Source organism: Nanorana parkeri, unplaced genomic scaffold (assembly GCF_000935625.1).
Source record: "Nanorana parkeri isolate BGI_ZX_2015 unplaced genomic scaffold, ASM93562v1 scaffold1837, whole genome shotgun sequence".
NCBI classification, from domain to species: Eukaryota; Metazoa; Chordata; class Amphibia; order Anura; family Dicroglossidae; genus Nanorana; species Nanorana parkeri.
The window spans coordinates 125350-136770 of record NW_017308105.1 but is presented as its reverse complement, the minus strand read 5'-3'; the positions used below and the strand labels follow the sequence as shown (position 1 = coordinate 136770).

Below are 11421 nucleotides of genomic sequence, written 5' to 3'. Positions count from 1 at the left end.
AGTGACTCACCGCCAGCAGAACCTGACAATGTCTCCACGAAGCGTGACTAACAGGACGAGGTAACTGCAAATACAGAACCCAAATCATCCTCCCGACACGTCCCGGAGATTATTCCTCTACAATTCTATAACGTTGTCACTTCCCACGTGTGGAGCCTCAGGTGTGTACCCAGAGCGAGAGGTAAAGCTGTGCCCATTATGAGGCGCTCCCTTCATCCCTGTGCTGAGTTCCTGGGTCTGTACACCTGCTGTGCCCATTATGAGGGGTTCACACCATCCCTGAGCTGAGTTCCTGGGTCTGTACACCCGCTTTGCCCATTATGAGGGGCCCCCACCATCCCTGTGCTGAGTTCCCGGGTCTGTACACCTGCTGTGCCCATTATGAGGGGCTCCCACCATCCCTGTGCTGAGTTCCCGGGTCTGTACACCTGCTGTGCCCATTATGAGGGGCCCCCACCATCCCTGTGCTGAGTTCCCGGGTCTGTACACCCGCTGTGCCCATTATGAGGAGCCCCCACCATCCCTGTGCTGAGTTGTGCCTATACAAAGGGTATATGTGAACCAAAAGGCTGAACTTCACATCGTTTTTTTGGTCCATTAAATATTCCAGCGGAAGTGTTTTGTTAGATTTTTTGCGGGGAGGGAAATCCTTGATGATCCCGCCAGAAATCCAGAGCTGTGCCGTGTCCTGTGCACACTTCCTGTGTTATCTCCAGGAGTCTAGTCAGCCCTCCCAGTTCTTACATTGGGGCCACAGTAAGCGCTGCGCTATATATATCCTCTATAATAATAATAATACAGAATGGGTAAAGCAGAGGTTTAACCCTTTCACTGCCAGAGCCATTTTTGCACACTTGTTAGGCCTGAAGATTATGTAAACCCCCCAGAATGATACAATTCCAGAAAGCCAAGACCCTATAGAATAAAATGGCGGCAGTTGCAAATGTTTGCGTCGCATGATATTAGCGCAACTCTTTGTCAAACCCCAAATTGCAACATTCACATGTTCACGGTGACGGGGGACTTTAAAATGTTTTTTTTTACATTCATTTAACCATTTTTTTTTTACTTAGCTTCATTGGTATCACGTAGGGGGGCTCACAGGCCCCCTATGTGGTAGTATGTTAGTGATGACAGGTGCTTTTTAGGGAGACATTAGGGGTCCTGTCATCAGTGGCGTCACAAGGGGGGGGTGCCACCATTGGAGGGGTGACACCAAAATGACTGGCTGAGGTGTCACCCCCTGTAAAAAGTTGGGCACTCGGTCGTTTTAACCGAGAGCCCGACAGTGTCAGGAGAGAGGAGGGGACCCGGAGGCATACCTCCTCTCTCTGCCGGCATCTTGGTGGCATCCCTCACCAAGATGGCCGCTGTGAGGCGTCAAAAAGACGGCCGCGCATGCGCGATGACGTCCCGGCGGGGTGTCACCCGGTCTCCGCTCCGGGTGTCACCCAGCCTCAGAACGCCCCCTGCCTGTAATGTCACCTTTGCAGACCACTGAAGCTGATCACATACAGATCGCGCCTGATCAGCTTCTTCCTCGGCTTCTCTATCCGGGGAATGACAGCTGAGGAGCCGGAAGTGATGCAATCAGCGTCGCTTCCGGCTTCACTGAGCGGGGAGGAAATCAGTTAATGGACATTCGCTGGTCTCTCTACTTGCTACCCGCCAACGCCCGTGATGCCAGTCCCGGGCCCGCAGGAGGGGCAGTGGAGTCCAGGAAGCAAGGCAGGAAGTGTCAGGTGGTGGGGGCTCTGTTTACCGCCCCCCGAAAACCTAAATTCAATCGCATCCAGTGTAAAGCCGACGGACGGCTTCCACTTTAGGGACCCGCTACTGCCGACGTCTGACATACATCAGCGGCAGCGAACGGGTTCATCTTATTACGCGGAAGTTATCAAAACTGGAGCACACAGAATCTGAGGCGGTCGCCCACGGCAACAAATCAGCTTCCCTCTTCAGTTAAGTTTTGAAAATGAAGGAGAGATGCTAATTTGTTGCCACAGCAACTAATCCTGATTCTGTCTGTTTTTACCTAAGCCCCGCCCATGTTTCCACAGGACAGCAAATTCAGCAGCGCGATGGCACCCCAGACTGCCGGTCCCCTTCACTCCCCTCCGCTGATATCCTTCTGGATCCTCAAGCCAATGGACATCCAATAGGAAGCGTCCAGGTCATGCAGGCACTGAGGAGGACATCCAAAGAAGGACCCAAGCAGGTAGTAAACAGAGGAGGTGGAGGCTCAGGACTGTGGAGTCACATGACCACAGTAAGAAAAAAAAAAAAAGGCTTTTATTCCACATTTGGGCTTTAAACTCAATGCTTCTGTTTTCATTACCTTACCTTAGATTCCGTGATGTCATCACCTGGTTCCTGTGCTTCTCTATGCAATGTAGGCAGATCATAGCTGGTGGGAGGGGTCCGGCAGGGTGCTGTACATAACATTGTGGTAATGCATGTTGCATGCATTGTGCTGTTGTTCGCTTTTAAGGGCGCCGCAACGCACCATAGCCCGCGGCGGTGCATTACAATGTTTGTGGTGCGTCTGTTTCAGTGCGTTGCCAACTAGCCTCATGCCACAAAAATGTGAACAGGCCCCAAGTATATTCCAGTTATAATAGTCTGCACTGTTTGGCACTGACAATTATCACACCAACAGAATGTACACAGAGAGATATAAACACACTATATAGCCAAAAGTATGAACTTTATTGGCATCCCTGTCTTAATCCGTAGGGTTCAGTATTGGGTTGGCTCCGCCCTCTAATGACATCCCAGTCTTAGTCCGTAGGGTTCAGTATTGGGTTGGCTCCGCCCTTTGCCGCTATAACAGCTTCGACTCTTCTGTGAAGGCGTCAACAAGGTTTAGGAGTGTGTCTATGGGAATGTTGGACCATTTGTGAGGTCATGTACTGATGTTGGAGGAGAAGGCCGGGCTCGCAGTCTCTGCTCTAATTCATCCCAAAGGTGTTCTATCGGGTTGAGGTCAAGTTCCTCCACCCCAATCTCCCCCACCCTTGTCTTTATGGACCTTGCTTTGTGCAGTGGTGCGCAGTCATGTTGGAACAGGAAGGGGCCATCCCCAAAGTGTTCCCACAAAGTTGGGAGCGTGAAATTGTCCAAAAATGTCTTGGAATGCTGATGACTTAAGAGTTCCGTAGCCCACCATAGACCCCGCAGAGCCCGCCACAGATCCTGCAAAGCACCCCTGAAACCCGGCTGAGGCCTTCACAGATCCTGCACAGCCCTCCTGAGACCTAGCCCCCTGTGAATCCTGCAAATCCCCCCTGAGACCCGGCAAAGCCCCCCCCACAGATCCTGCAAAGCCCCCCTGAGGCCCGACAAAGCCCCCCACAGATCCTGCAGCGTCTCAGGGGGGTTGTGCAGGATCTGTGGTGGGCTTTGTCAGCACAGTCCTCTTACCTTGCACGGCCTGACCTCTTTGGAACACGGCCTCCTCATCCTTGGCGCCCGACACGGCCTCCTTGTCATCATCGCCGCCCGACTGGAGCTCCGTCTTCGCCCCCCGCCTCTTCCGTCTCAGGGGCCACTCGACAAATGTTTTTCTCTCTTGGGGGCCGCTTGCCAAATTTCATACTTTAAAATAAAAAATAACTATATCCGGTTTGGTACTACAGACACTAATAATAAGGTCCTATCCATATCTGTAGGTTTAGGTGCGATTAGGGATTCCTGCATCAGAAACTTGCGTTTTACTGCAACAGGAATCCCTAATCTGGCGTTTACTAGCGACAGCTGTCACCTATTCAAGTTAATGATCATGTGACAGCAGCTCCATATAAACGCCTGCACACCGCATGTAATGGAATGTGATATGATTACATGCGGTTAGAAAACACTCTCCCTGAATGCACAATCATTGCGTCCAGGGAGAGTTATTGATTCCTAACGGAATGTAATCATATCACGTATCTTTACATGCGGTGTGCAGGCGTTTACATGCAACTGCTGTCACCTGATCATTAACTTAGGTGACAGCTGCCACTTGTAAACGCCAATTCCGGACGCAGAAATCCCTAACTGCACCTAAAGATAGAGGCGTGAATGTAGCCTAATACACTTCTGCCAATGCCACCCCCCACACTCCGCCCCCCCGTACACATAAAAAAAATACAACCCCTGTACATATAATACCCACCACAACCCACCCCCCCCCACACACACACACACACACACACACACACACACACACACACACACACACACACACACACACCGACCTCATCGCCCCTTTGTATCCTGCTATCAGCAATGAAATGCACGAGTCAGTGTTGACACTAGCAGCGTACGTCACGTGACTGGGAGGAACGCCGCTCGGGCGGAACTCTTGTGCCCGGGAATTAGCCGCAGCCCGGGTAAAATAGAGTGACGGAACGTATTGAAACAGAGCTCTTTCCGGTCAGCCGGGTGAGTTATGCGGGTTAAAGGGGTGACAGTGAGCCAGCAGGAGTTTGATATTGAAGGGATGGGGGGGGAAGTGTGCAGGGCTCTCTTTCTTCTCTTCCTGTGAGGTAGATGTAGGCGGAAGTGTCACGGTTGTACTTTGTCAGCCTGGGGTACTACTAGAGCCTTGAGGGGCTCCCCTGCAGTTACAGGCCTAGAGACCGTGGTCAGCTTGGTTCATCTTCCTATTCATTCCGGGGATAAGCAGTTAGGTGGACCCTGACTATGCATCGGTCTTATTTACTAACAGGTAACATCCAGATTCTCCTCTATTTATCATTGTGTGGTTGGTGAATGAAGCAAAGCTGAAGCTGCTTCCAGGTGCCTGTGCTTGTTGGGTAGAGTAGGGAAAGGGTAGACCCTGTGCCAGGTTTTTATTGCTGCCTGTGTGCCCATTGGGGAGATTCCCCCTTCTAGTCATCCTGGTGACCACTGGCATAAATATGGAGGGAAATCCAAAACTTGAGAGTTATCTCCAAAACACAAATCTTACAACTATGTGAAAAATCCCCCTTTTTTAGGAAATTTCCTCTAACTTCCTGTTGCGTTTCCGGGACAGGAAGTGAAGGGGAAACTTCCCTTCCCAGTGGGGGTTTTACCCTTTCCTACTTGATCAACGGAGGATGTGACCACCTTGTGTCACCGGTCTGTGTTTGATGTTGGAGTTGTGTCAGCTACATGCTAGGTTGGGTCGGGCTGCAGTGCACGCCGGGTTGGGTCGGGCTGCAGTGCACGCCGGGTTGGGTCGGGCTGCAGTGCACGCCGGGTTGGGTCGGGCTACAGTGCACGCCGGGTTGGGTCGGGCTGCAGTGCACGCCGGGTTGGGTCGGGCTGCAGTGCACGCCGGGTTGGGTCGGGCTGCAGTGCACGCCGGGTTGGGTCGGGCTGCAGTGCACGCCGGGTTGGGTCGGGCTGCAGTGCACGCCTGAGAGTCACCACGGCCCTGGGCGGCAACACCCTGACCGGCCGCACCATGTTCTGCCACCTGGACGCTCCGGCAAACGCCATAAGCGTCTGCCGGGACGCAGCTCAGGTGGTGGTCGCCGGCCGCAACACATTCAAAATCTACTCCTTGGAAGAGGACCACTTTGCGGAGAAGCTGAACCTGCGGGTGGGCCGGAAGCCCTCGTTGAATTTTAGCTGCGCCGATGTGGTGTGGCACCAGATGGACGAGAACCTTTTGGCCACGGCAGCCACCAACGGGGTGGTGGTGACGTGGAACCTGGGCAAGCCGTCCAGGAACAAGCAGGACCAGCTGTTTACAGAGCATAAAAGGACGGTGAACAAAGTCTGCTTCCACCCCACGGAGGTCTACATGCTGCTCAGCGGGTCCCAAGATGGCTACATGAAATGCTTCGACCTCCGGAAAAAAGACTCTGTCAGCACCTTCTCAGGTACCGCACTCCCATATCATTAGTCGGCACATTTTAAAGATTTTGAAAATGAAAGTTTCAATTAAAGTTGAAGAAACAAATTCTATGGATTCAACCCCCATATAAGGAAAACAAATATTGCCAATTTCTTTTTACCCTCTCCATGCTCCAATGCTGTCCCCGGTGTCCTCCTTAGCCCTGTGTCTGCTGGGCCAAGGCTGATCCTTAGATGTGGTGACTGCATTAGTTTTCGTTTTCTTATTCACCTTAGTGATCCGGGAAGTAACTCGCTTCCTGTGCGAAGGTGACAACGATCACTCACTGTACTGTATCTATAGAAAGCAGTTGTCACCTCAGGCTGCTCTGCTGATTTGGACTGCAAACACCTCCTCCTCCTCTTCTCACCTCCTTTGCATAGATGTTCTGTAGTTCACAGATGATAGCTGTCAAAGCTGATGGCAGTGTACAGGAAGTGACAAGGACATTGGATTTCTGACGGCATCAACAGATCGTTTTCTGTACGTGCAGAAAGTATGCTTAGCCTGAGAAGTGAATACTAAAGCAATCGCCACTAAGGACTAGTAAGCTGATTATATAGACAGGGCTTGAACAATCCGCTCGTCCTCACATCTGTGACGAGAGGACACCGAAGCCCGACGAGTAGCTTCCCGGCCAGCTGTTATAATTAAACGCGATCTCCTTCTGATCTCCTCTCCGTCCCCGAATGCAGGAAGTAATGTATATTACATCACTTCCGCATTCTGCTCTCACTCTCCAGCCTCAGAAGCTGGTGAAGCAGATCTCGGCTTCATCAGCTTCTCTGGGGGTCCCTAGGTGACATTAGGGGTCTTGCAGACCCCTGATGTCTCCATAAAGAGGACCTGTTATGTAACTTGGCTATCACATAGGGGGATTCTTTGCCCCCCATGTGATCGCAATAAAGTTGTGTAAAAAAATGAAAGAAGCATAAAGGAAAAAACAAAAAAACCCACTAAATTTGTTTTTAAAGTCCCCTGCCCCCCACATACACACGCAAACATGCGACAGGTGCGCCTCCGTGCAAAAACTACGATTGCGCCTATTGTGCCACACATGTTACATATCGCCGCGAACGTCGGAGTGCGAGCAATAATTTTAGGGCCAAGCGTTTAAAGCGTTACCTATGGGCAATTTTCAGTGTGGTTGTATTTTGCGGGCGCGCGCAATTTTAAGGCTTGACATGTTTGGTGTCTATTTACACGACGTGACCCCGTCTTTTATATTTTACCAAAAATATTGGTAAGAATAGATGTTTTATAACATAACGTAGGATAAACATTTTGTTTTCTCTAAATTTATGGTACTTTTTTTCATTGTATAGTAAAAAAAATAAAAATCCCCCCACCCTCACCCCACCCCCCCAGTGGTGATAGTATACCTCCAAAAGAAAGCTCTATCTGTCCCTAAAAAAATGTTAACACAACTTGCAAGGCTGTAGTCTGGTCATGCTGACTGGTGAAATTTCTGTCTGACTGACAGGTGAGACGCCCTCAAATTTTTCAAGCCCTGTATATAGAAAATATTTGCTCTTGGCTTTAGATCCTCTTTAAAGGAGAACTATGGGGTCAGGGCTTTTCCCCATAGTTCTCCTTAGCGTTCTCCCATCACCCTAAGCTCAGTATACCGCGAGCTACAGCTCGCGGTATACTGAGACGCCGGAGCGGTTCCCGACATCGATGTCGAGATCCGCCCAGCTGCGTGAGTGACAGCTGGCTCTGCCTATCTAGAGGCAGAGCCAGCTGTACCCGCCCCCTCCCCCGTCCGTTCCACCAGTCAGCGCTGGAGGATCGGAGCGTGGAGGGGGGGGAATCCAGCCCCTCCCCTGTCACGGCAGAGAGCAATGACAGGATCGAGAGGTGAGCGAACGCCGGTATGTGTTCGCTCACCTCCCGATCTACTGAGCCGACCTGTGACAGTCTCATTGTCACAGGTCGGCTTAGAACTATGAGGTGAGTGGAAATCACTCATCTCATAGTTCTCCTTTTAAAGGGCCGGCGCATTACAACATGACTGACTTGATGATCTCATTGCAGGTCAATCTGAGAGCGTGAGAGACGTTCAGTTCAGCATCCGGGATTATTTCACCTTTGCGGCCACTTTTGAGAACGGGAACGTACAGCTGTGGGACATCCGGAGACCCGACCGCTACGAGCGCATGTTCACGGCTCATAATGGACCCGTCTTCTGCTGTGACTGGCACCCCGAGGACAGGCGAGTACCCTGATGGAAGGTTTCTTTGCGTGTGTGTGTGTGTGTCACCATTCTGTTGATTTCCCTCCTCACTTCCTGTCCAGGGGACAGGTAGGGGTGATGACATCTTCAATGAGAGCAGCTAAGATAAACATAAAAATGGTAACCTGGTCCCTTTTAATTGATTTCCCTGCAGAGGCTGGTTGGCGACCGGTGGGCGTGACAAAATGGTCAAGGTGTGGGACATGAACACGAACCGAGCCAAGGAGATCTACTGCGTTCAGACCATCGCTTCCGTGGCGCGCGTAAAGTGGCGGCCCGAAAGAAAGTACCATATAGGGACATGCTCCATGATGGTGGACCACAACATCTACGTGTGGGACGTTAGGCGACCCTTCATCCCGTTCGCCACCTTCGAGGAGCACAAGGACGTGACGACGGGCATCGTTTGGAGACACTGCCACGACCCTTACTTCCTGCTCTCGGGCTCTAAGGACAGCACGTTGTACCAGCACATCTTCAGAGACGCCAAGAGGCCCATAGACCGCGCTAACCCCGAAGGCCTCTGCTACGGCCTGTTTGGGGATCTGGCTTTTGCGGCCAAAGAAAGCCTCATGTCGTCTTTATCATCATCCAGTGACTCTAATAGGAAGCCGTACGATCGGCGCCACCCCATCTTCTTCCTGAGGAAGCCGGACCCCATGGAGCAGTTCGAGAACATATCCAGCGGGTTGAGTGTTTTTGAGGCGGGCGGAGGAGACATGGGCTGGTTCGTAGCCACGGCTGAACGATACGCCTTGGCCGGGAGGCCGCTTTCTGAACTGTGTGATCATAACGCCAAAGTGGCCAGAGAACTAAACCGCTGGCAGGTGAGCTTTAGAGAGCTGAGAGTTCCTTAAGTAAACAAAGGAACGCTGTTTATTTTCTTTTTATTTCCAAAAATATCCAAGACCAAAACAAATCTTGGGAGCCGGGCACTCCATGCGCCTAACAACTGGACACTCATTTTAAAGGTTTGTTTTGTTATCCTCAAGAAGTACAAGCTCGTTTAAGCCCAACTCCAGGCAAATATTACCACCTCCCTCTAACATATTCTATTGGGTCCCTCCCCCAGCTCTGCTCTCTGCACAGGCTGTGTACAGCACAGTGCTAATGTCACTGCTGCTTCTACAAGGTAATACCTGGGCTGGGTTTCTAGCTTAGAATGTTTGGCTCCTGAGGTCCATACAGATGTATTCAGCAGGTAACTATCTCATAGTGTATGGTAATAGTAAGCTGTCATATTTTCTGTGTCCTTTACCTCCTAGGTTGCTCAGACATGGACAATGCTCAGGATCATCTACTGCAGCCAGGGCACCATGCCACCCAGCAATCTGAACCACAGCTTGGGCAAAAGTGGTAACGCCTTGCCACTGCTGAACAGGTGAGTTTGCGGGACTGAAATAGATGTAAAACCTGAGCAAAAGAACACTAAATGTCAATCAAAGGTTGTGACTGCGGTGGAATGTGTGACCGCCCATTAGGTCAAGCATTCCAATGCTTTGTGAGTGCTGGGGAATGTGCGATCTCGAATCCCTCAGGTCACGTGAGTCAGGTCAACATTCCTCACAGCAAAGTGCTTATACTGCGCATGTGGAGGGGGGTGATTCACAAACGGTAACATAACTACCGGAGTGTTAAAATCAGCCAGCGAACGCCGCAGATATATTTTATTATATTTAACACTCCTGCAGTTATGTTACTGTTTGTGAATTACCCCCCTCCCCCTCTGCACCCGCAGTATAAAGCACTTTGCTGTGAGGAATGTCGATGGGCGGTTACACATTCTACCGCAGTGGAAGTGGGCGGGATTACGTTGGAATGTGTGACCGGTGAGGCGTAGTCACAACATTTGATAGAACAGTGTGTTGAAGCACTGTGTCTTATTTTAGCCCGTGTTGCTGATCTGATGCATCTTTGCAGCAGCCACTTCCTGTCTGCATGCATGTGCTCCAGAAATGGCTGCATGTCATTTTTTTTAGGGCAGGTGTCCTGACAGCGACGGCAGTGGATCATGCTTTGCAATAGGGGTTGGCCCAACCGCTTGTAGTCTCCATTAGGAGAACATGTGACCAGGATGACAACAGTTGGAACACAGGAACAGTGTCACCCCATAACAGGAAGGATCTTCATGGCGGGATCACTAGCTGTTATTTTAAAGGAGAACTATGAGGTGAGTGAAAATCACTCATCCTCATAGTTCGAGTCGACGTGCGGCACTGAAACTGTCACACGTCGGCTCAATAGATCAGGAAGTGAGCCAACACATACCATCGCTCGCTCACTTCTCGATCATCTCGCTGCAGAGAGCCGTGTCACCTCTCCCCGCATGGATTCCGATCCTCCAGCGCTGACTGGCGGAACGGACGGGGGAGGGGGCGGGTACAGCTGGCTCTGCCTCTAGATAGGCAGAGCCCGCTGTCACTCACGCAGCTGGGTGAATCTCGACAGTATTGGCGGTGTCCGTATACCGCGAGCTGTAGCTCGCGATATACTGAGCTTTGGGTCACGGAAAGACGCTAGAATATGTCTTCCCGTGGCCCTTCAGAGAACTATGGGGAAAAACACTTTCCTCGTAGTTCTTTTAATGAAAGTTGCAAATTTTGAAATGTTGAAAATGACGTGTAAGCTTTATCATGCTAATGTAATTCCATATTAGATTTCAGTGATTGGGATTACAGATACTTTAAGTGTGACTTGTGCTGTTTCTTGGCTTGCCCTTTGTAACTGGGAACCTCTTCCATCAGCTTCAGCTTAAAGGAGATGCCCTCTGGGATGGGCAGTGAAGCCAGACTGGAGCACAGCAAGGGTGACAGCCGAGCAGACAGTGTTCTGATGGACTCATCGGCCATTAATAATGATGGTAAGGAGAAAGGAAGAGGCTTTTCTTTTGGTTTACGTTGGAGTTTTTTTGTCTTCTTATTATAGCCCCGGAACCCCTCACGCCTACGCCATTCTCACCTACAGTAAGCGAGAATGACGCGTCCCCGCTCCTGCAGCCTCCGGGTATATCCCCGTCCTATATCTCAGGAGGCTGCAGGAGCAGACACTCACGGCGGCTGTTGGGCAGAGCTGATGCATGTCATGGGGGGATGACGACGACTGGCTGCCTGAGCCCAGGAGATGCAGCCAGCTCCTGATGATTAAGAAGGACCGAGATGGCAGAACGGGACCTGGGCTGTGGGAGAAGAGTGGTGGATCGCAGCAGGAAACCGCTGGATTCCATATGCAGGTGAGTATGTGATCTGAAGATAACCTTGCCTAACAAGTAAAGAGGGGTTAAGCAACAAAAAAAAAGCATGGGGGGGGGGGGGGG

General features: G+C 51.0%; 1 protein-coding gene across 1 annotated transcript in view; it reads left to right on the top strand.

Annotated features, from left to right (window-relative positions):
- Nucleotides 1–5397: 5397 nt before the first annotated feature.
- Nucleotides 5398–11421, top strand: part of WDR24 (WD repeat domain 24) — a 23118-nt gene continuing 17094 nt past the window's right edge. The window contains exons 1-5 of the mRNA XM_018571787.1: nucleotides 5398–5858; nucleotides 7910–8087; nucleotides 8263–8935; nucleotides 9374–9489; nucleotides 10853–10968. Coding sequence (XP_018427289.1) covers nucleotides 5438–5858; nucleotides 7910–8087; nucleotides 8263–8935; nucleotides 9374–9489; nucleotides 10853–10968 — 1504 coding nt within the window. The 5' untranslated portion in view covers nucleotides 5398–5437. The remainder of the gene's footprint in view (nucleotides 5859–7909; nucleotides 8088–8262; nucleotides 8936–9373; nucleotides 9490–10852; nucleotides 10969–11421) is intronic.